The 25,529-nt window shown below is 38.3% G+C and overlaps 1 protein-coding gene across 3 annotated transcripts in view; it reads left to right on the top strand.

The window, feature by feature from the left end:
- ATP2B2 (ATPase, Ca++ transporting, plasma membrane 2) overlaps nucleotides 1-25,529 on the top strand; it is a 270,013-nt gene that overhangs the window by 139,383 nt on the left and 105,101 nt on the right. For all 3 annotated transcript variants that reach the window (XM_014958671.1, XM_014958670.1, XM_014958668.1), the window contains exons 4-5: nucleotides 21,824-22,081; nucleotides 23,076-23,201. In XM_014958671.1, the coding sequence (XP_014814157.1) occupies nucleotides 21,824-22,081; nucleotides 23,076-23,201 (384 nt within the window). The remainder of the gene's footprint in view (nucleotides 1-21,823; nucleotides 22,082-23,075; nucleotides 23,202-25,529) is intronic.

Here is a 25,529-nt window from a genome sequence, read left to right as displayed (position 1 = left end):
TGTTTACTTATTGCTCAGGAATAACTTGAAAAGTAGTGGCCATCTAAAAGTGACAGCCTTTCTTTGTATGAATAAGGGGTAATAATATGAAAATAAGAGACTTTAAGATACAGTGTCAGGGGAAAACCACCCTGTGTATTTCTTTAATCACATGTCCATATCCACTGCCTTTATATCTAATACATTTGTATCTGCCTTGCACATGTCCTAAACTTTTATCTGCTAAGGACCTTATTAGCTAATATAATGAGTTGAAGTTATCTTGATTTTTTAGAATTGATGTAACTCTTTCTTTCTGGACACTTGAAACCTACTTTATTTTTTGAAGCTATGTCAGAATTAGCATTTAAGTGGTTTCTGCAGTTTAAGTGCAAAATATTTCTCCCGAGGCTTCTGAAGGAGGAATGCATGATGAAATCCACACATCCAAAAAATACTAGAGTGCATTAATTGCTTCAGGAATCTTGTCTAAGGGTATAGTCTAATGTATGTACATGTTGGTGCGCTTTGCTCGATTAAGCAGTTATGAGCTCAAAAGTTCATTTTCTATGTGTATTTATAGATTGACCATTATTTCCCATTTAAACTATGAGAGTTGATACATTGCCAAGTTTAGAGCTCAAAAGTTCATTTTCTATGTGTATTTCTAGATTGGCCATTATTTCCCATCTCATAGTTTTATGAGAGTTGATACATTGCCAAGTTTGAGTCCTTTGACTTTGCAATAATTGCATTTCCAAACGTCTATAACAGAGTAAAGTAAAAAAGTAAGTAGATTATTATCTCCTGAGTTGCATCCAGTTTACGCTATTGGAAACAGTTGACATTTCTGTGATTTTGAAGTGTCAGTAAGTGACATTTCTCAACCCATCTTAGCTGGAGGAATCACTAATCTATTGGTGATAGAACATGAAGTGTTTGTTCTACTACAGTTCTTCATTTAAGATGCGAGCGGATCTTGGAAAACATGGTTTCATTTTTTGCTGCAATCACAACATCTGATCTACAGGAATTACCAGATAATAGCCTAGTTTTCTTTTATTGCTTCTCCAGGAGCCACTTCAGTTCCTGTATTTTCATATTTCTTAGCAAGAGGGAAAGTTTCAAGAATTTTGTTCTCAGAAGCTATGCTAGAGTTGTTTTTATGATCTGCTTTGCATTCCCTTTTACCATCTGACAGGCCATTAGAAGCAATTGAGAACTTCTGCATAAATTATTGTCAGCCCTGTGGCAATTACTGCTCTCATTACTGATCCACGCAGAATCATTTTTCCACTCTTTCAAAAAAGTGCAAAACTGCTGCTGCATTTTCACGAATGGATTTTGAGAGAAAACTCCTGGTGCAGATGTGGTTTCTACTCCAGTGACCATCTCGCAGGGGTGCGACTCCGGCAAGTTAAAAATACTTTGCTCCTCAGGAAAAACTCCTTCTGTGTCCTGGGTCGGTAGATACAGACTGTTCCCTGAGCAAACAGGATAGTGAGCCCTTGATACATAAAGAGGATTTAATGAATTCCAGGGATCCTGGCTTCTTTTTTTTTTTGTTATGTAGATTATAGTTGGTCCAGGACTAAATTAGAAATATTCGTCTTTGTATATCAGCGCATGGGGAAATCATTTTTGTGTATAGTTTGTAAAGAAATATCAAGTGTCCTGTTTTTGAAGACAGTATATGAATGGAAGGAGCTGCTTCGTGAGCACCTGGGCTGTAGTTGCAAACCATCACGCTGCTTCATTGCTTGAGGAATTGAAACATCCTTTGGGAAAAAGAGCTTAGACTCAGCTAAAAGCCCACCCAGGGAGTGAGAAGTGGCAGTGCTTCTCTCAGTCATTCCCAGATTTCAATCTCATTTTGGCTGTAAATCTGCAGGAATCTCCCACCTGTTTTTTGGTTTTGTTTTTCTTTTTCTTTTTTTTTTTTTTTAAAAAAAAGAAACAACTTTTTTTTTTTTTTTTTAAAAAAAAAGAAACAACTTTTTTTCCCTTGAATCTCTGCTGAAACTGTCAGTTTTTCGTGCAGGAATGATGTAATTGCAATCTTGAATCTCTGCTGAAACTGTCAGTTTTTCATGCAGGAATGACTTAATTGCAATTCTTCAGTCCCTTTCTGAAGCCATCCTCATACAGCCTGCCCTGCAGTTCAGAGCATGGCCCAGGTTCAGGACATCCCCCATCTGTACCCTTGTCGAACTGGTTAAAAAATTTCAGTCTTCTCCTAACACCTTCAGTAGCAATTTCTGAGCCTTCTTGAATCCTCTCCCTTATTACTATCTTCAGGTCTTGTATCTCTCACACCTGGCTCTTATTACCCGGTTGCAAAAAACACTTATGTCAACACCTGACAATCATTTACTGTTTACATGAATGGAACAAACCTTTTAACTTTTCTTCCTTGAATTCTGCTTCCTTCTGTGGATTATGAAGCGGGGGGAAAAGTAGCCTGAGGTAAGATGTTTTAACATCCCCATGTTCAGTGGGAAGCCGCAGGCATAGTGTCTATTTTCAAGTGTGCAGTTCTTTGCAGCTTAAGGGGAGGAAAAAGGAAAAGTCTCTTTGGTTGAGGTAGCTCCTGATACAATCCCCAAAGCAAAACTCTACATTGAAAACAAAGTTAAATGATGGGTTACATTGCTTAATGCTGCTCGGTGGAGGTTTGCCTGGGTTAGCCTTCCTCTTAGTCACCCAATGAGCAGGAAAAAATAGAGAAACAGAGCATGGTCCCCTGAAATGTGGTCCTTCTGAGCCACTTGCATGAAGCTGCATGTGCTGCTGCTCGGAGTTGGGGCTGTGGTGCCTGCTCACCTCTGGTGATTCAGTTTCCTTACAGGAGACTCTATTTCCTGTGGTTCTCCACTCAGTTGTTTCCTTACCATTCTTATGATGTGCCACATTGCTTGGTCAATGGGAACCTAAGTTGGAGATTTAAATCAGAAAGGGTATCTGTAGAGTTGGAGAGAAGGTACAGCTGACCCACAGCTCCCATGAGGGTGGTTGCTTATCTTGTTTCTGTGCTGAGCCTCCCTCTTGAGGTAGTATTCACTTGTAGTCATGGTACAACTGTTCTGGGCATGTCTAGCAGATCTTGTGCTTCTTATATTTGACCCTGAAGAAGTAGAGATGCACGGATTGGATGGACAGCAGGTCACAGTCAGACATGGAAATGCAAGAGCCAACATGCTCGTCAATGCTGGAAGGGCCAGACGGCTCTATAGGTCTTTGCTACAGAAGCAAAGGCAGCCATGTGATGTTTAGATTAAAAACTCTGTAAAAATCAGTCTGAGCGGAAAAAAGATGAATCAACTTACCCCCTCACCTCCAGATCCATTGCTTGGGATCTGAAATGCTCTGCTGTTCTCATCTTCTCTCAGGTTACTGCCTAGGAAGGTACAACTCAAAGTATGTCACTTGGCATTTCATTGCATTGAGCAAGTCTGCAGAAATAAGTCACAGTGGGAAAGATTTGACCAGCCATTAGTGCAGGCATCTGTGGAAGGAAGTGAAAAAAAGTACAAATTTTATTCATATATTTATGTATATAAAAGGAAAAAAAAAATATATAAAAGAACAAAAAGCAGCTGGCAACAAACTTCTCTTTCTTAGGAGTGAAAGTGCTGAATTTAATACCAGCTCACGTGAATTTGTCCAGTCTGTAGTCTGTGCTGATGTGCTTTTTTTAAAAAAAAAATTCTGTCAGTTTGGGTCAGTCTAGTCCTCCTCCTTCCCAGTTCCTTCCCCTTGATGCAAGTTCTGTGGGAGCAGAAGAGCTGCAGGAGGCTGGCTGCTGGGTTCCAGCTAGGCTCAAGTACAGGGTCATTAGAGGTATTATGGAATCTCTTGGATTTAAAAAATGTTGTAATAGCATGTAATTAAGACATTGCTCCTCCAAAACATCCCAAAATTTAGTTATAGTGGGCAGTATCTTTTTGTGGTTCCAGTTCTCAGCTTTCTTTAGATCAGTTTGTGGTTTTATTTCTTTTCATGTAACATCTAGGCTACTAAGGGGAATTTTACCCTAATAAAATACAGCACACATTGAAGAGTTCCCCTGCATCCAGGGGAAAATATAAAATACCACCTTTCTAATACAGCTCTAAGGTTATGTTAACAGTTTTGTTAATTTTTCTGTGTTTGCATGTGTAAACAGCTGAAGTTTCCCATCCGGCTTTTAGCCATAAATTGGTGTTTGTGGTTTGTTTGGTTTTTTTCTTTTAACCCAAGGCTAATTCCTACCCCCCCTATTGCCTGTATTTGCAAATCAGCCAAAATCCTATACTGGTTTATTGTTATCTTCAGATTCACGTGCAGGGTTTATCTTCTGCTCTTGTATGCATTTCTCTACATATAGAGAAATTTTCCCTCCTTTGGAGGGTGCATCTAGAAATGCCAGCCTGCTGTGCTGAGTCAGCAGATACCAGTCACCATCGCGAGATGCATGTTAAGAGTAAGGGACAGTGGGCAGGGGGGGGACTAAACAAACAAAACCCCAAACCAACCTTGGCACGTCCCGAGAAATAATGGCTCACAGCTGTATTGCCCTTTGGACAACTCTTAGAGGTTATTTTCTTCAATTCATTGGGATGCAAGAGATGTGTGCTCCCTTTCTGGTTGGAAGGAAAGCAGAGCAGCACTTCCCCACTTCCCCAGGAGCACGAATGCTGGGGCTCACAGGGAAAGCTGGGCAGTCTCTGTCATCCAGGCAAGGTGGGACAGGAAGGATTCTGTGTTGCCATGCACAACAGGACAACTTGACTTTCAGATTTGACAAAATTCTTCTCTTTTCCCCAGTTTTTAATCCATTATTTTCTTCCTTTCTGTTTCTTTGCCAATAGTCTAGAAACAACTACGTTCATTTTAGTATTTTAAGGTAGCTGATATTTGGAGTCTCTCACACCTTCTGTATCCAATTCTTAATAATTTTCTATTTTTGGTTTTGGTTTTTGTTTATTTGATTTTTCTAAGAGTTATTGCCCAGCTCATAAACTTCTTACATTCTCTTCCCAAGACGTGTAATGTCCTAGGTAGATTGATTTCTTTTTCCCTGGAGATTCGAGAAATCTTACGTATTTCTGATTAAATCAGCTTATTCTTAAATTGCATAAATATACAAAAGGCCTGCTGGGGAAACCTTGAAATAGATTCTTGTGTACGCAAACACATATTGGCGCGGGAGAAACACACAGGTGTCATTTGGGCAGGAAGCAAACGTTGGATCTAAAATGAATAGCAGGATTAGCTCTGCAGGAGCACTACCATCTCATCTGGTGTTGGAAATGCTATTCACTATTATTAAATTCTGCAGCAGAGTACAATCAGTTCCTGCCAAATGTAAACATACTGGTTTTATTGTTTTTCATCTTTATTGATCATTTGTATTTCCTTAACACTAGGAATGAGCACTAGCAAGTCTATGCGCGGCTCAAGATTTCATTTAAACAAGAAATACTCATGTGCCCCCTTTGCTTAAATAACCCTGAGGGATAAGCAGTTATTTCAAAAAAGTACAACAAAAAAAGTAAAAAAGAAAGTAAAAGCTCTAATTATTGAGGAACTCTAACCAAATTTAATTAAACGTAATTAAAAAGTAACCTCAGATAAATAACCACATGAAAATCTTGAGCTGGCCTCTGAGGAATTCAGTTCATTGAGTTCCTAGTGAGATGCAATGAGTATAATTGAATATAAACTAAATGTTTTAAAGCAGCATTTATCAATTTTTACTGTGTCTTTACCCATACAGTCCACATCCAGGATTTCATCATACATTTTCCTTAGCATTTTAATTCAGTAGAGCTACATGGTTAGTGAAGTACAATAACTTTTTAAGAACTTTGTCAGACTTTTACAGACTGAGAGTCTTGCAGGGCCAATTCGAGATCCTCGGACACAAAGATTTTTCCCAGGAAAGTGTTGCATATGTCTCCCCATCTCTAAAAATCTGTCTCCCTAGGTTTCATTAATATGCACTTAATATATGTGATTAATGAGTGAAAGAATCAGAAATGTCAGAAATGAGTCAGCTGAACAAAGTTAATTCTCTATTCTTTGTGGCAGTTTCAGATCTTAATCTCTTTTTAAAAAGCATTTTGCATGTGATAACATAGATTACATTAAAAATACATAAATGTAGGCAGCATAAAAACCTGGTTTGTAAGGCCAACAATAATGTTGTTTTACAAATCTCTTAAAGTGACAGCAGTACATAGCAATAAACAACTGTAAGCCTCTTTGCAGCCATCCCGGTTGTGAAGCCAAAATTAAGGTGAAAAACTGACTCCACAACCTGTGCATGTGCACTTTAAATAATATAATCAATTAATATTTTTGGTACATTGAAAATCTGTTATCTCTTGAAGTCCTTTCCATAGTGCAAAATGTATTGTAGAAAATGTGAAGCCTTTGTAAAAGAAAATGAGCTAAATTTCACTCCTTTTAATACTTTGCAGTGATTTTAACCTTGACTTCCACCCTGCCTTGTGAACTACGTCAGTAGAAAAGAAACCGACCCAGCACCCCTGAAAAATTACTTAAAATGTTTTCAGAATTTAATTGCAGATGCTGAAAACAACAATAATTAGTGAACAAATCTCTTACATATCTCAAAAGGTCGAGGGGAGAGCTGAACTGCCTTGTAATCCTCAGTGCCAGTGTCAACTAATCGCCCGGTGGCACGGCAGGGAAATCTAGCTGCTGCTTCCCAGGACTTTATCTGTACTATTTGCAGGCTGTAAGCACTGGGTTTCATTTTTGCCAGGCTGTCAACCATTTGGATGGTGCAACATAATCATAGGGCAAAGCAGGGACTTCTTCAGAGGGTTTTAGGTCTAACTTAATTTCATTTTAGTCTTTAATTAGAACAGATTTGGAATTACACGCACCCGTTTATCTTGGACCGCTTTCAAATGACTTTGTTTTGACTATAAAAACCTAAAATGTGTATATTTTTCTCTACGTCTGTATAGAATGTGTTACATAATGTTCTTCAGGCACTGAGGAATAGTAAATCAATGGAAAACGGGTCATATATAAGAGGGTGTAAGGGCAACGCGGCCTTAAAAGCTGATATGTCCTAATAGAAATCCTTTATCGTCTTTGCTACTAAATAAATAAGGCTGATCCAGCTGTCACTGCACTAGAGGTTTTTATTGTGCTGTCCAAGGAGGAAAATTCTCAAGAGAAGCTGAGACAGTAGAAGTGCAGCTATTAGAAAATAGAATTTTTATATAAAATAGATGAATCTCAAACTATAGATTAATTTTGGAGTTATCAAAACACAACTTTTGAGGAGTGTTGCTACACACTCAAATCCTTTTATCATTCTTCACAAAAATTAAACCATGAGATTCCCAAAGGATTTTTTTAAACTAGTCTAAACCGTCTGTCAGTAGAAGGGATGAAGCAGTTGGCATACTGGAAAATAGGAGAAACAGAAGTATTTGCCCTCTTAAAAACAGCTTGTTCTGCCAAAACCCCTCCATTTAACCTCCTTCCTCCCAAAGCGAGGATGAGGTGAAGCAGCATATGGTTTCTAGTGACATTAGCCCAATCTGTTTTGTTAAATGTAACAGTTCCTTTAAGAATTTGCTTAGGAAAGTACCTTACTTTTTAATTCCTGCCCTAAATCATTCTTCAGTGCAAGGTCTAAATACCCAGGAGCGGGGAGCAGAACAGGTTGGAGTCTGCCTGCACGACAGTTTGGACAAATGCATGATAGCTGGAAAGTATCTCACTGTCTTCCAATACTTGTGTAAGGCTGTTTTCACGAGGAGAAAATTGTGCACATTTGAATTGTCATTACCTGGATACACTATTTCATTTCTGAAACATTTTTGCTTTTATGATGTTTTTTAGATTCAAAAGATGGGACAAATTTAGTTTTAGGGCTCCACACTGGATGAATTTGTAAGAGTCCTGAGTGGGATGGGGTCATGGAGAGCACGATGCGAGGACCTTTTGGTGGCTCGTTCATAGAGCCAGATGGAGCCTGGCTGTTGGTGTTCAGCTGCATCTGACAAAACCTGTCAGGACGTGAACCTGCAGAGCCTCTCTGGTGTTTCACACCCCACTGCTCAAGATGTCCCTGCTGGGGAGAGCAAAAAAGCTCAGACAGAGCCCCAGCATCGTTTTGGCCGGCTGTGTGGGTGTCTGCCAAGGTGCTGTGCAGCCTGTGGACAGGGATGGCTGGGGAGGTGCTGCAGGGAAGTCATCTGAGCATCATCCCCAGCACCCAGAGAGACTCAGGAGGACTGTAACAGAGAGACCAAGCCTTGCTGGCTGCCTTTTCATCCTGTGCAGAGCAGCAAAGCTGTATTTACTTTAAGCTCCCCAGCACTCCCTATATTAGGAGTACAGCGCTGAGACGAGGCCTGGGTATATAAATCAGAGCCCTCCACTCTCTGATCCTCCCTGGGCTGGTTAATCCACAGCCTGAGACAGCATCCAAAGGCAAACAAGAGGAGGCAGGATATGAGAGAACCTACTTGAGGGGATCTTGGAGGTCGTTTAGTCTGTCCCCATACTCAAAAGAACTATCAACAATAAATACTTAAGCCACTCTTGACAGAAATTTATCATACTTATTTCTAAAAAGTTACAGCGATGGAAATTCTGTGTCTTTCCTAGATAATTTGTCTGAGTGACCATGCCATGAGACGGTTATTCCTGATGGATAACCAAAATGTCTCCTGTAAGAATTTAAACACATCACTGCCTTGTTATATTTTTACAATTTGTCATATTATATTTCCAGCCATATTTTGTCTACTTGAAGACAACTTAATTCTAAATACTAATGTATAGCTACTTATGGGAACTTACCAGCTTTTTCAATAGGAGCTTGAAATTTCAGTCAATAGTACAGAGGAATACAAGAATTGCACTGAATTTGACCAAGGGAGTCAAAATATTATCTTAAAATTATTTACCTGGTGTTTAAAAAAAATTGAAAATTCCCCCAAACCAATGAAAACCCAAAAGCTCTGAAAACATTTGGTTTTTGGTCAAAAGTTAACATTAATAGCTTATAAAGTAAAACAAATATGAAATTCAGAAATACTGAGTGTTTTCTTCTTCAATTGTGAATTAAAAAATCAGTTCAAATTTGCAAAATCACCTGTTTATTATGTGACATTTTTTAAATTCAAAGTATTTTTGGATCAGCTTATAGGATGGTTTTGTAGTTTCAGAGGAGGGTGCTGTTTGCCAAGTAGTCTGCATGAGGTCAAGCAAGTGATGTGAAAACCCAAAATCTGCATGTGCTTATGGTTCATGACTGTTGGTGGGTTTGAATTAGAATAGGAAATGATTATCTGGAAAAAAATGTTTAAGCAGAGATCAGGGAATCATAGAATTGTCCAGGTTGGAAGGGAACTTTAAGACCATCCAGTCCAACCATCAACCTAACTGATAAAACCCATCACTAACCCATGTCTCTAAGCACTATGTCAACCCGTCTTTTAAATCCCTCCAGAGATGGTGCCTCAACCCCTTCCCTGGGCAGCCCAGGACGATGCTTAATAACCCTTTCCATGTAAACATTTTTCCTGATATCCAATCTGATCCTCCCCTGGGGCAACTTGAGGCCATTTCCTCTTGTCCCATGGCCTGTTCCTTGGGAGCAGAGACTGACCCCCCCTGGCTACACCCTCCTTTCAGGGAGTTGGAGAGAGCGAGGAGGTCTCCCCTCAGCCTCCTTTTCTCCAGGCTGAACGCTCCCAGCTTCCTCACAAGACTTATTCTCCAAACACAACAGATAGCTCTTTTTGAACACAAAAACTGTGATGACAAGGCAGATGTTTTGTGGTTTTTTTTTTGAGAAACAAGTAACAATAAAACAGGCCTTTGAGACAAAATATCTAAAGCTCAGCAGGAAGTATATGCACACACCTGTGTAATCAGGTATTGAATTGGGACCTTGGGAAAAGAATCTTAAAATCTCTCAACTTCAAATCTGCGTAGGGTATTTTTTAAAGCTTACTCAGAGAACAGAGCAAGCCCCCCCCTCTGCCGAACTCCACCCTCAGGAATAAAGCCCAGACAAGTGGGCGTTTGGTATTACAGACCCATCCATTACATGGAATGCAGTAGAGTTGATACTAGGTGTAATGGCACTGAGTTATACTACTTTTTAAGTATGTGCATCTATGTCTGCATATACATACGTGTGTGAATATATATATGCATATTTTAATGTATATATACACATATATATATCTTATATCAGAAAAGTAACAATTTAAACAATTGATTCCATTTTATTTCTGTCAATGCATAAGGAGTTCTGTCTTTTCCCTATAGGATATGCTGCTCATCTTGTTTCAGTTAAGTATGCATCAATGTTAGAACCTTAAAAACTAGATGAGTTGAAACAGAAATGAATAAGTAGAATATATAGAATGTATGTTCTAAATGGAGGTTATCAGAATATATAGAATGTATGTTCTAAATGGAGTTACATCAGCTAGTTACATCAGCTTTAGCTTGCTTTGGATGTATCTACGTTAACATTTTAGTTTGGATCCAGCGTATGCTTCAGAAATTACATCTTCTGTTTGTCCCCAGTTAATAGGGTTTGGTTCACATTGCAGGGTGCTTTTGGGGAGCACACAAACTGGATGTGCGTTCAGATGGGATTTCATTCTATCCTTTGGGATGAAACTAAACTGAAAAACTTGGTCCAGAAACATGTTTCCTTATCACATAGATTTACACTGTGAAACTAACTTTTATAGGGCTTTTATAGGGCTTTTATTTATTTGCTAGTGTTGATAGAACTTTTTAATGTCTTCTGGTGCAAGACATTATGATATAATGTGTCATCTTTTATTGACATGATTTTACACCTCTTAAAGCTTTATAGCACAAAGTAATGAAGGTGAGAATTTTAATGAAAGTAATAAACACTGCAGTTTATGAGCTGGTTTTGTGCCCGAGGTCTATAAATCTTCCATATCTTTTTCAACCTGGTTTTCTTGCTCTCATGAACACAGCTGATGAGTGAGGGAGTAACAGCATCCAAAGAGGCTGAGGTGTTTCCAGAACTGGCTCTAGAGCACATTGCCATAGCCTAAGCTCAAAAGAGTTTAATTTTCTGGTTTTGCAGTGCCCCAGCTGTGTGAGGTTGCTTAAGCTACTCAGTGGCAAATTTTCTTAATCAGAGGCTTTCAAGCTGTGGCCTGTGGACCTCTGAGAATCCATGAATTACTTTGAAGGGTCCTATTAAAATCAGTAACCTATTCTTAGTAACCTCTCTCTGCAGGGCTTGTAGGTTGGAAGAAGTTGACAATTACTCTTTAAATGGTCTAGATGTATGATGGGTATCAGTCAGCAATCATAACTTCATCCTGTGCTCCAGTTTGATTTTTTTTTAGAAGCTCCAATGAAATGTCTGTGAAGATTTCCAGGCAAAGTCAACTTTTTTTCAATATTTTTTGGTAGCATTTCTGTTAAATACAGTCTTCCTGCAAAATCATCTTGGTTAGAACATCTTGTTTTAAAGCCTCGTCCCTCCAAAAAGAGGATAGGCTTTATTTATAAGGATTTAGTAGATGAAGCGTAATTAAGAAAGTTCTCAATCTGATTGTGTATTTGTGAACTATTTGTTGCTCCATGTTAATGTTAAATAGTTTTCTGAGGTCAATTTAAATTCAAGCACCTTGATGATAGCCAGTTTGCTGTTAAGCATTTATTTATTTCTGTGGACTTCTGTGTTGCCTGGTGCTTTCAGTGATCTGCACTGGGAGCGGCAGCTGAGAAAGGGTTCAAATCCTCCTCTCCATCCAGCTGCATTTAGGAAGTATTGGAAATCATCAGAGATGGCTACATGAGAAATGGGAGCATTCTTAATTAAGTAACTGCAGCTTTAGCTTTCCGAGGTGTTTGTACAGAGTGCCTGTATGGCTGGAGCTCCAAAGGTACCATATTTTCTTGAAATTTATTTTTTTTATTCAGCTGTTTGTTCAAGACCTAAATGGGCCGTTTGTGTTTAATAAGGCTACTCTAAGACAAATTCACCCCAATAACTGCAGTGTTCCCTATGCAGGGTTTTTAAATAACAAGGTTAGAATTCTACATCAAACTTAAACTTATCCAAGTGAAAAAATCATCAACATGTGGACAGCCACTGTTAACATCAGTCTAACAGAAATTCCAGTTTCTTCCTGTGGGGTTTATTCCTAATGTTTTGTTTGCTTTAGCATAATAGCCTAATCCAAGTATGGTCTTACAATACGTTCTTCCTGTGGGCTTTATTCATAATGTTTTGTTTGCTTTAGCATAATAGGCTAATCAAAGTATGGTCTTACAATACATGATCATGAAAAAAGGCATTCCTTTCCCTCCTGATTTGACTCTGAACCAGCCTGTGCCATTTATATCGATGTTCCAGTTAAGTGATTCAAAACTCATGTGGTTCTCTGGGATCATAGTTAGTCTCCCACATCGTTAATTCAATTCAGTACATGTATCTTTCAAACTGAGTTTGTCTTTTACGTTCAGTTTTGTCACAGTTCTGAGGTTTAAATAATACCATTTGAAGGGAATCCCTTATTTGTATCCCTTATTGTTATCCCTTTGCTGTAAATGGGTTTGTCCCATTGTTGATGCAGTTTAAACTTAAACACTTCTCTGATATAGTCAAATCAATGGAGTTATCCTCAGAAGCCCTAACTGGAGGTATCAAGGTGGGCCACTAAACAAAATTTCCCAGCAAAGTATTGCTACATAATTCTATTCTGCATTGGAACCAAACCAGGGTTTTTTAGTTTTTTTCCATAAAAAAAAAAAAAAAAAAAACCAAAAACTAAGAAAGGAGTTTATACTGAATGACTGAGCAAGAGTGTTTAAAGGGAAGACCATGTACACACCTGGTTTGCGTTCTTGGAACAGTGACTTAAATCTGAAGAAATTTGTAACTCCATTTTTATATGCTTGGGTGAATGCAAAGAAACCTTTAAGCTTAACCAGAGGTTTCATTGTGGACATTCATATTTGTACTGAAATGAAAAGTTACATCAGAAAGAATTGTTTTTGACAAATGTACATTTTTTTTTATATTTGATATCATTTTTTTTCAATATCTCTATAGAGACAAATAATAATAAGGGTATGTTTCTCTGTGGAATAGTTATAGGTTATACTAACAGATACACAAGCTGTTTGTAAGCTGTATCTTTACTAGGGAAGGTCATTGTTCCAGTTCTCCCAGCACAGCCTGCCCAGTTAGACAAAGCTCTTGCTTTATGGAATATATTATCCTGTACTGGGAACCTTAGTTTTTGACTAAAGAGTCTTTATGTCTCTCAATTAACCCCTAAATAATTAATTATTTACAGAATTTAAGAGAAGGCTGATCATTTAATTTCATTTTTTCATCTATTTTTCAAAAAAGTTTATACTATCATACATTTAGTAATGCCTGTGAAACTGTTTATGATTGTTTATTATTATGGGATATTTTCAATGATGTGTGAAAACACTTGTTTTGCCAATTCTTACTGTGTTGCACAGCAAATATATTTACTGAAAGATAATTAAGTGAACATAATTGCTCTTTTGTAAGTGTTTTGATGAGAATATATTGCATTGGTTGTTTTACAGTTTGCTATCCTGGTTTTTACCATATTCTAAAATGCTTACAAATGCGCTACATATAGATTATTCAAGGTTGCATTGAAATTTTATTTAGTAGATATTGTCTTTTCTGAAGCTTCCATATTACAAATTTCTTGATTCTGAACTTCCTACATTTCTGGCTGGGTAGACAGTCTGTCTGTCTGTCTGACTGTCTCTTGCTAACTTCCTACATTTCTGGCTGGGTAGACAGTCTGTCTGTCTGTCTGTCTCTTGCCCCTATTGCCTTTGAACCCATCATCTTTGGGATGAGATAGAACAAGTGAGCTTCTGCTCATCCCACAGTGGTTTGGGTTTTTCTGTCAATTGATATTTTTATTGCAATGGGGAAATCTGGAAATCCAGATCTGGAAATATCCTACATTTGGTGTCTCTGTAAGAAGCAAGAAGGAAGAAAACCTGGGTTTATACACAGATTCTCAGTCAGCAAGGAAAGTCTGGTTTAGGCATCACAGATAACTCTAAAGGAAGTATGGAAATGACTCATAGACTCAAAAAAAAGTAAACGTATCACTTCTAAAATATAGATGGCATGAAGTGGAACATCAGTTTTTGGGAGCCAAGTATTGTCCAAAGAACGTTTTCACTCTGGTTTTGCTCGGCTGTATCAAAACTATCAGTTCTGTACTGTTCACCACCACAAAGTGTGCTTCGGGAGCAGATTCGTTACTGGATGGCAGTGGTATTGATGAGTGACATAAGTTTAAGACCTGAACTGGCTTTAGTAACAACACATTGAGAACTTGTAAAGTGCAAAATGTGCACATTGTGTCATATGGGACCTGCAAATTAAATAATTGTTTCATAATGTGAAGTGACCTACATCTGGTTTCTACAAATCTGTGTTGGACTGCAAAAAATTAAGTCCCATAGATACCTTCCCTTCATTAGAGATGTGTAGATCATCGACAAAACTGGGTTGCTTTTAGATATTGCTCATTAGATAGGTTTCCAGGTTGCCAAGCACGACTTAACTCTCGACTGGGGACATGAGGTAATGAGATTTCAAACTTTGGGATGAAATATAAAATCTTCTCACATATTTTCCGGGAAGAGACTCTCCAGAAGTATTAATTCTGTAAGTAAAACTCAGCTAGGACATGACCTTGCGAGTACTGTTGAGTAACTGCCCTTGAACTCTTATTAATAAACACAGAGAGCAACTTTCAAGGTCTGATTCTTGCCTTTAAAAGCTCTATTTTAGCTTTTGAGTATGTGGCTGTGTTTTACCAGACATTTGTAGCTGTGAGCAAAGTAGAGTAAAACATTAGCAATTGGATGGCAAGATTTTCCCTTGCAATCCCTAAGAACTGGGCTTGTGATTAAAAATCCCATACTGGCCTTTCTCTACTTCCTCGAAGCGGCAACAGAAGGAAGCAGAACTGAATATAGAAATATATAGATTATAGAAATATAGAAATAGCTGCGTGGTCCTGTTCCTGTCCATGGCTTCTGGTGGAGCTGGGACCTCATCCTTTTGACTGGTCTTTGCAAAGTGCATTTCCTTGGAGGTGCTGGTCAGAAGAATCTTGCTCAACGTATTCCATCTCTTGACGTTGAGCATGTATTTTAATTAACGTTTCTCTGCTCACAACTGTTTGTGATCAGGCTGAGCAATGTGTGAATATATATGCTTTCAGGGCTTACAGATTTGTTTCCTTGCATGAATATGTCAAAACTGTGTAAATATTTAATATTGAACTCTGAAGTTGACAGTTATATAACTAACCTACAGGGACGGGATCTCTTTTTTCCTCATTTTTCTCCCCCCCCCCACTCCTCTGGAGTCCTTATATAACTAACTGGTGTATCACAAAGCAGGGAATTTTCATATTGTTTTCAAGTAAGTATTCAAAAATCACTTTTAGTGACTATACAAGCACCCTAAACCTGAAATGTGTGTAGGGTAAATATCTCATGTTAGTGAATCCCTTCCGCTTGGCTGGTCACAGAAATGAACGTGTTTCTGGAGAAGGCAGGCTGACTCGCTACTAGGAGATGTTTTTCACAGTTGGAGAAATCCTTGGAGAATATGAGACACAGACAGAAAACTTCATTTTTTGAAGTTGTGGTGATTTCTGCAGCGTTGCTGTTGGCCGGGGCTCTGCAGTGCCCCTCGGAGCCCCGCCAGGCTGTGGCCTCCCTGCCTGGTGCAGTGCCCTTCCTGCCGTGAGTCACCGCCGGCTGACGCAGCCTCACACGGGGGCTTGGGGGAAGGAATATCGGAGCTTCACAAACTGGCAGTCACTCTTTGGACTAATTTTGTGGCAAATGATACGGCACAATTACAGATTTTGTAAAAATAAATATCGCAATATCTGTTACAGCTTAAAAAAAATTTATTAAGGAGGGGAGTTTATGATATTTATTGCATAATTTTTGGCCGTTTTTCCTTTTTCCTGCCCGACTGAATACGTTTGATAGAATAAGTCCCATCACTTATGATGTCAGTAACAGGAGCCCAGCTCCACTAATGAAAAAGCTGTAACTTTGGAGCTGCTCAATTTGCTTTAATACCATCAGTGCTGGAGTCGCAGCGAAGGAAAAAATGTCTTTACAGAAAGAGATGAAATAAAAAGTTTTTATCATGGGAACTGTTGTCTTTCTGATGACAAAACCAGTTTGACTGACTGAAAAAATTACCTCTGGGGGCGTTATGAGATTTTCCTGGGGAATTTAAATGCCACAAGGTATTCTCAGCTTAAAATAGCAATGTGTAGGTTGAAATGAGTAGCTGAGAGGTATGTGCTGTAGGTTGGGACTCAGGAATACAGATGTTCACAGATTTTTAAAAATGTGATTTTTCTGATTTAAAAATTACTGTGCTGCAGCTTAAGACTGTTGGGTTTGTAATTATAATCGTTATCCTATTCAAAGCAGCTTTAACAATCTCCTCATAACCATTTGAAATCTTAAGTAGATACTCTCTTTAGTTGCACAGCACTTGTATATTTGGTTCTGTATTTGCCCAGATTTGGTTAATATTACGAGAAACATTTCTTGAAATGTTGTCTATGACCTTAAAAGCATTCCAGTTTCCAGCTGTCAGATGATGCTGTCCTGGCTGTTTGTGGCATTTTCCCTTTTTTTTTTTTTTTCTTTCCCCATTTCTGGCTTCCACCAATTTGAAACAATTAATAACATCAACCAAATTATTTTCTCCTGCCAGTTACAGTGAAGTTTCTTGCTACACTCCTCCTGAACTGCTTTAACCTGCTCTTGTGTATCTCCCTCTTCTTTCTCACCTTCCCCTTCAGACTCAAAGGTGTTCAAGCCTTTTCTATCACGCAGTTCCCTTCCCTTTTAATATCCTAGGCCTTGCTTTCTTATTCTTTCTTTCTAAAACCTTATATATAATTAAAATACTGCTAATGCAGAGGAAGCCTCTCAGGCTAATTTTGAAATTACTTGCAATTAATGGAAGTGCATAAAGGGGTCCAGCACAGGCGGAGTGCCTGGGTATTTGCTCAGCTTTCCAGGTTCTCAGGCAGGTGTTGTTGCCAATAGCTCTTGATTCTGGGTTGCTTGATCTCTGATGAGATGGAAACTCAGGTTGCTGTGGCTTCAGATGGACTGACTACGTGTGCTCATTCAAAATATCCCACCCTTTTTTCCCCTGAATCCTCTTTACCTTTGGATTCTACCTTCACTTCATCTCCCTTCTATGGAAAAGTTTTTCAACAGTCTTTACTGCCCTATTTCTGGTCAAATTTTAAGCTTTTAAAATCCTGTTCGCCTTCCACATGTTTTTGGTGATGTCATTTTGAGATGTTTTGTGGAGGACACAATCATATTGGTCCCCTTTTGTATTTCTGAGTGTTCATCGAGGCTGCACCTTCAGGTGCTCCCACTCCTCTGGGGGGGTTGGCTCACCTGTATGGTCCTGCACGCTCCTTCTGAACAACCTGATCCATTTTATGACTTCAACTGCTTTTTCTGTGCCAGAGGAGTTACAGCCCTTTACATTCTTGACTTGCAGTCAAATCTTTATAATCTCAGTTTCAAACTGAGTATGCATTTTCTGTCTCATGAGGATGAGACTTTGGGGAATGACACACACGTGGCATATGTTCATAGTTAGGGTAGAAAATAGCTTCATATTAAAAACTTGTTTACTTTATTGAAATTGAATTTTCTGACAGATAGGTGCTATGTTAAATATAATTTTAAATGAGGACTTCACAAATCACTGTCTTGGAATAAAACCCTACTACAAATCACATGCATATGAAAAATTCTTTTGTGATGTTTTCAGTCTCTGCCTTTCAATAAAATCTCAGATACATTGTTTGGTAATGGTGGGAACCAAGTCCTGTCTTGTGAAAGCAGAACAGGAGTCTTAAACCTTAATGCAATTTTAAAGCTTATGTGAGCATTCTTTATAAACATTAGATGACTTAAACTATATTCTGATACTTAGACATATTATTATTATGTCTTGATGTCTTATTTATATTCCTTATTTTCCCCTTGTCTAGAAATTCAATACTCTGTGTCACTCTGTGCTATAATAAGGAGGACAGATAGTATAAGTGTATAGTTAAGAAGTATGGGATTTTTTTCTCTCCTATGAATACATACAGTTTCTTCCTATAAATTCACATAAGTCTTTATGTAGAATTTCTAGAAAACCTCGTGTGATATAATGGCAGAAAAAAACGAAAAGAAATTGTTTTTCCCTAAGTATAAAAGAAGAAATTCTGCAGCTTAATGCAATGGAGGTGCAGGTCTCCTTTTTTTTTTATTTTTCCTATGAAAAGGGAATACTTCTAAAATAGTTTTGAAGCAAGAACACGACATAGTTCAAGAAAATGTTTCCTGGCACGTAGGTCATCTCACGAAGGGCAGGGTGAATTTTAAAATCCAGCTTGTCTGTAAATCTCTGCTTAAAAAAAAACCCAACTGTTCCGAAACCTTACTGTTGTAAGAACTGGACAGTTATTTACTTCGTCAAAGTTGCTGGAGTTTATTCCTGTAACAAGAATGATGTGTACATTTTGCATGAGTTTATCTAGCACTTCTGTAGCATTTCATTTCTGTGGGACTGTAAAGAACAAAGACAAAATACTGGGGAAGTCTTATGATCAGCTTGGTTAATATTTACAGAGCCTGGTTTTAGTTGCATTCGGCAAGATCCACAAAAAGTGCAATTTCATTTTTTAACTGTTGTTACGAGTATCTACCTGCAAATCGCAGATATTCAAAAGCCTTGCTCAGCCACTGCTTGAACTTGGACTTACCTTGTTCAAACTCCTTCCACAGCTGAAATTGTGCTTCCTCCTAACCTGAGACATACTGATAATGAAGCACTGGGTTTTTTTTCTGATAATTTAGGACTTGCATTCATGTGACGTGGGATTAAATAAGGGAATTGGCTAGAACAGATAGGAAGACGTGTTCATGGTGCCTAGGAGAGGACAGCCTGCAGGCTGGTAGATCTGCAAAGTGGTGACTGAGGTTCCCATTGTGTAATATCAACCTTTTTGTGGTCTTCGGTGTTCATGGTGCCTAGGAGAGGACAGCCTGCGGGCTGGGGATCTGCAAAGTGGTGACCGAGGTTCCCATTGTGTAATATCAACCCTTTTGTGGTCTTCAAAATTGTGGTCCTGAGTTCTGGTCCTTTGAGAGGGAAAAAAAAGAACATGTCAAATTTAGCGACACTTTGCAAGAGCTGATTGTGGTCCTGAGTTCTGGTCCTTTGAGAGAGGGGAAAAAAAAGAACGTGTCAAATTTAGCGACACTTTCCAAGAGCTAGATCTAAGTTTAGTCTGTTTTATCCAGATTTTCTTTTGTTCTTACTAACATTTTTTTCTCAGTTGTAATATGAAGAGGGAATTATGTTCTTTGCTTGTATGGATTTTCTTTTGTTCTTACTAACATTTTTTTTTCACTTGTAATATGACGAGGGAATTATGTTCTTTGCCTTGTATATAATCTGTGAGACAGGTAAACACAATTCCTTTCATCTTAATGATAACATCTTGTATTATTTACATGCTGTGTTAGACTATTTTTTCTGGTTGTATAAACATACTAGGAATGGCGTTGGTTGTATTAACATGGAGATGAGTTATGACAACACAGACATAGGAAATTAATTTCAGTACCCAAGTCAATGAATATTTTTACTTTTTACCTGTTTTTACTGAATCAAGGAGTTGTTGGTTTTTTTTCCTGTGGGGACACAGAGATATTGCTGTGCCAGCCATTCAGGGTGCAGTTTGTTAGCACTGGGTTCAAGTGCATTGACTGGCTGTTGGGGTTTTTTTTTCTCCGACACATCTCAGAGACGGTGACCAGACCTATTGGTTCTTCAGAAGAACAGCAGTAAGTTTCTCAAAACTGGTAGCTTTCTGCTGTAGAGAGAGGATATTCTACTCATCTAATAAAACTATAAAGTTTACATGTGTCCAGAGCCATAATGGGATCCTTATAATAAAGGACAAAGTCAATCTACTGATTTGGAAAAGGAATCTAAAAATCTAACGTAGACCAATTAAGATGATTAAGGTTAAACAGAGCAAAGTTCATGAGTCCTTCCACAAAGTAATGTTCTGCAGAAGGAAGAAATTGCAGTTGTGGTTTTTAAGTTGCGTTTGCAACTGGTTTTAAGTAGCTTAAAGTACTAACTTAGTAAAGGTGACTTTATTTCTTCCTTGGGTGCTATAAAAATGGTTTCTTTAATAAGATTCTTGTAGGGCTGCTAAAGGTTCACACAGGTCATCAGTCTAAGGGCATCCCTGCCAGGAAACCCCCTTCTCCTGGGAGTGAGCTTTGCCTTTCAATTAGGTTAAGGCTAAATTTAAACTACAGAGAACATTGGTAAAAACTTCGATTATTTTCATTTTCTTCTGCTCACCTTGTGGACGCCCAGTCTTATTTTTCTTCCTTTACTTTTGGTAATTTTTTTACAGTTCATATGCAAGAGTAATTACTCAGCTGGTTAATTAATTATGATGCTTATGTTACAGGGAAATCTTTGTAACTTAAAAATAGAAATCAAATTGCTTGTTTATTCCCTCTAGTGACAGGTGACGAATATACCAAAATTAACCTTCAGTCATATATGGAAGCAACACGGTTGCTAAGGTGCTAAAGTCCCTGGTACCTGGGTAAGATGGAAAAGTGATGTCAAATGCTTACCTAGTTCAGCTCTTCATGAAAAATTAAAAGATTATTTTCTGCCTTGGTCACTCGGGAGAGGAGGCTCCTTTGTTCAGCATGAGTTCTTTTTTTCTCTCCTGTCGTTTGGGATATCTCTGAATTGTGTGATTCTATGTGTATTTTTCTGTCCACTATTATAAACTGTCTTCTTTTAGGTATCATTTCATTAAGGAGGAGGACTATATTGGTTTTATTTCATTAATACTATCTAAGAATTTTTTTTATGTTTTAGTTGCGTATGACTTTGAAATAATTAGCAGATGTATATAAAACAATTCAGAATTAACATTTCAGAATTAGTACATAGAATGTATTTTTTACTATTGTTTTACTTGTGACAAAAATAATATACTTACAGTTGTATAAGCATGCCACTATATTGCTGTGTAAGGAAGAATGATGAATTAGTATTAGGCTATTATTTTTACTCAGTGTTCCCTGATACATTTCATTATCTCATTTAAATACTTAGATATCACATTTAAATACTGAGTTCATCTCCGTAATTTTTAAACAAGTGTTCCTTTTAAGTGTGTTTAGTTGAGAACATTTAGAAGTTGTATTGAAAAATAGTTCTTAAATTGGCTTTAATCTGTTTTCTTTAATCTTAATTAAATGTCATTGCTTTCAGTTACGTTACTCATTGTTTTAGTCCCTCTCACCACTCTTAGTATGTCCACCTCATTTCTGGAAATGCTCGATGGCTCAGGTGAAGCTACCAACCCTCTGCTGGATAACACAATTGGTGCTGCCTTTTCCCACTTGTTTAGTTTGGGCTTACCAAGGGTCAGAAGAAAAATTAAAAGCTCTAGAATTGCTATTGATTTGTTTTCTTTCTCTTTTCCTCAGAAACCTCTATTTCTACGTTTTCTCTATCCCACCATGTTTCATTTAGCACTTTCGTTTAGTACTTTCAACAGCAATTCTATTCCTCAGCCTGGTTGTGATTTCACAGCAAGTTTTTCTTCTTGAGATAAAAACGATAAACCCGATCTTCGCTTGACTGAATGGTTTCTTAACGTTGCCTTTGCAGGATGTGGTACTGCAGCAGGAGGAGCTGAAGATGAAGGGGAGGCTGAAGCTGGCTGGATTGAAGGTGCTGCCATCCTGCTCTCCGTTATCTGTGTCGTGCTCGTCACTGCCTTCAATGACTGGAGCAAGGAGAAGCAGTTCCGGGGGCTTCAAAGTCGTATTGAGCAGGAACAGAAGTTTACTGTTGTGCGAGGTGGACAGGTTATCCAGATCCCAGTGGCAGAGATAGTAGTTGGTGACATTGCACAGGTGAAATATGGTAAGTTTCGACAATTAGATGATTACTTTTCTGAACTTTATTTCTTCTCCTTTCCCTTTCTGGCAGAATAATCTCACTTCCCTGGAAGTGATTTAAAAGACAGAGAATTATGTCGTGTCATTATTGTCCACAGTAAGATAACAATTTGGCTGTTAGGGCAAAAGGAAAACCTTGCTATGAAATTGCACTAGGTAATTTAGTTGTGTAATCTTCACGTCCTTCCACTGACAAGGACAAGAAATGTTTCTGCAGAGGTAATGCTCTTTCATGGGCGATTACACTATTTGGAATTCTTGGTTTCTTTCCAGTTAGGAATAAGAGAAAATATTTTTAAATGCTCTGTGAAAGGGAATTCTGCCTCTGTGCTCCTCTGGGAGGCTGCTCCAGAGCTATGGATCCTATAAGTTCCCCCAGATCAGGTGCTTCTAGGAGGTGGATGCCTTATGAGCGTATGCCGTAGGGAAAGCCCTGTGCTCCAGTGAGCAGGAAGACCTTTGCAGGAACCTCGTGTGCTCTGTGTTTGACTGAACTGGCAAATGCCAGCAAAATGCCTGTTCTCTCAACCATCAAGTCTCTCCTGGACTTAGCTAAGGGCTTCCTCAGAGGGGAAGGGGAAAGGGCAGCTCGACTGTTCGTTAGCCACTGCTGATTCCTCTGAGGTCAGATACAGAGACCTTCATGTCATGTTAAGAAGAGCACTCCCTCTGCCAAAGCTCAGTGATTATTATGTTCTTCATTTGCTAAATGTGATGCATTCTGATTTGGGGATAGCACTGGGCAAAAAATATGTGCAATTCAAAGGCCCTTCCCTATAGGATTGTGATAATGTGGCTAATATGGACTGATATGGTAGTAATTCCTTCACTTTTGCTTTCATTTTACATTTTAATGCAATTGATGTTAATTGTGACTTTATAATAAAAATCATTATGTAATTACATAAACAATCTTACTAAACCACTGTGGTTTTCCATTACCATGTTCTTGCTAAAAGGTGACCTTCTACCTGCCGATGGGATATTTATTCAAGGAAATGATCTTAAAATTGATGAAAGCTCTTTAACCGGAGAGTCAGACCAAGTCCGCAAATCTGTTGACAAAGACCCAATGCTCCTGTCAGGTAAATCTGCCTGAATTCTTGCTGAGTTATCTTTTATGCACTGCTTTGTTCACCTGTTGGTTTGATTTGTTTTGGTTTTCCACAAAACCTAGGTACCACTGATCTGTTGAACACAGACACTGACCTTGGCTGTTGGTCGTGCAAAAGAGATCCTATTGGTTTTTGATTTTGTGTGTGATTGTTTCTGATCATTATATTAGGGAAAGTATCACTCAGGGAAATAACAGTTGTTTCCATTCATTGTATGCTAGTTTTAATTTAACCATCAAATTTCCAAGCCTTTTGTGGTCTCTTTAAACACTTTCTTTGTGTGTATACTAGATACAATAGAAAAAGAAACAACGTGCTTTGGATATACTAAAATATTGTGGGGTTCACTTCTGTGGCAAATTCAAGTTACTTGTAATATTTGTATTTTGCAATATAATTCTATATAGTAAATCAGTGAAGTAGAATGTGATTTTTAAAATTTTAATAAAGGTAGTTTTTTAAATAGGTCAATTGTGAATAGATTCCAGCTGGGATGTGATCACAAAAGAACAACCCGCTGATCTCATAACACTCAGCAATGTGTTATAAACTGAAACAGTCATTTTCAAATACATTCAAACTTTTTATTCATGGCGGAGTCTTTTCATTTGTGGGTGGAGTCTCCATCTCTGGAGACATTCAAACCCCGCCTGGACACGTTCCTGTGCAGCCTGCTCTGGGTGGACCTGCTCTGGCAGGGTGGTTGGACTAGATGATCTCCAGAGGTCCCTTCCAACCCCATATCATTCTGTGGTTCTGTGTCAGGATTCTCCTCGCTGTCTGGCTGTACAGTCAGCCAAAGTCCTCCCAGCTGGAACATCTCTGTTGCAATCAGGACACTTGCCTGCAGCCTCCTGCCCCCATCCTGCCTCACTGAACTGGTGTTTCCCAAGCAACAGCTGCTGGGAGATGCTTTTGTTCAGAAGAGACAAGTAGCAGCAAGTAAGGATGTGACAATTTTTTATTGAATTAACAGTGCAAATCCTTTCCAAATTTAAAATCAGATAATTAGTTTGCTAACTATGAAATTATGGCTGTTTATTATGTAAATCATGGGACTGTGGTCTGATAAAAAGCCATCAAATTTGAGTCAAATGTGGCTGTTTCAACTTAAGATGAAAAAATTGCTAATGTTATTTGTGGACTTGCCATTGCCACAGACTTCATTTTACAAAAGTCCCTGTTAATTAATTTTAACTTTATCAAGCTTCAAACATCTTTCTGCCTGAAACTGTGTATTAAAAGGATTTTTTTCAAATGACACAAAGAATTTTTATCACTTCTGACAAAGCAGCAAAGCAAATTTCTTTTGCTCTTTTAGGAAAAAAAAAAATTCCTTTGGTTTCTTTAAAAGTATTCTGGTTTTCATTTGTTAAAAGTTTTTGCTGCAGTGTCCCTGCCAAGTGTATGCCTTTTGCTGTTCATGTTGTTAAACTCCAAGTTTGTCCAAGTTAGAAAAGTCTGAAAAATGTGTTTGTAGGTGTTCAGTAGGGGTTAATAAAGATTAATGAAGTAGCTGCAAATTCTGAAGGCTGCATTTGTGCAGAGAAAATGGAATCAAGAGCTCAGTGTTTGCAGGCAGCGCATATCCAGAAATGCCAAACAGTGGGGACAGTGCCACTTTGAATTCTTGGTGTCCTACAGGCTCCTTCATACCTTGTATGGTAACTTTAAAAATTTTCTGACTGAGATGAGAAGTGTATGAAGCCACTGACTGATATTTTTGTTAGTTTTATAATAATTTGATTTATCCTGGTAGTGCAGATGTTTAGGCTTAACTTGATTGTGGATTAAGAATTCTCTTGCGGACGCTCCCCGGTGTGTAAGAGGGAGCCTGCAGTGATGTTCTGAGGAAGGGTGGCTCGTGTGTAAGAGGGAGCCTGCAGTGATGTTCTGAGGAAGGGCTCACTGTGACTGCTCCTAACAAAAGCTGTAACCCAATGTTGGCCTTGTGCATTCTTTTTCCACACCTAACAAAAGCTGTAACCCAATGTTGGCCTTGAAATACTTGTGCATTCTTTTTCCATGGGTTTTTTTCTTAGCTGATAGTTGTGCTGTTTTGTAAATATAACATCATAACTGGCATAAAATTTTCATTTTAAAGAGATAGTTTTAATAATGATATATTCTTACAGAAACTGCTATCATGAAATATCATAGACTTCTAGCAATTAACATACCCTGTTGTTGAATTCCAGAGGTTTTCTGATTATGAAGTTTCAATTGGTTCTTGTGCTCTCACACATTCCTGGATTGAATTTGATCTTTTTGAATACCCATAGATTTCAGTGGTGGCTG

The sequence above is a fragment of the Calidris pugnax genome, unplaced genomic scaffold (genome assembly GCF_001431845.1).
Source record: "Calidris pugnax isolate Ruff unplaced genomic scaffold, ASM143184v1 scaffold376, whole genome shotgun sequence".
Classification (NCBI taxonomy): Eukaryota; Metazoa; Chordata; class Aves; order Charadriiformes; family Scolopacidae; genus Calidris; species Calidris pugnax.
This window is presented reverse-complemented; position numbering and strand designations above follow the sequence as displayed.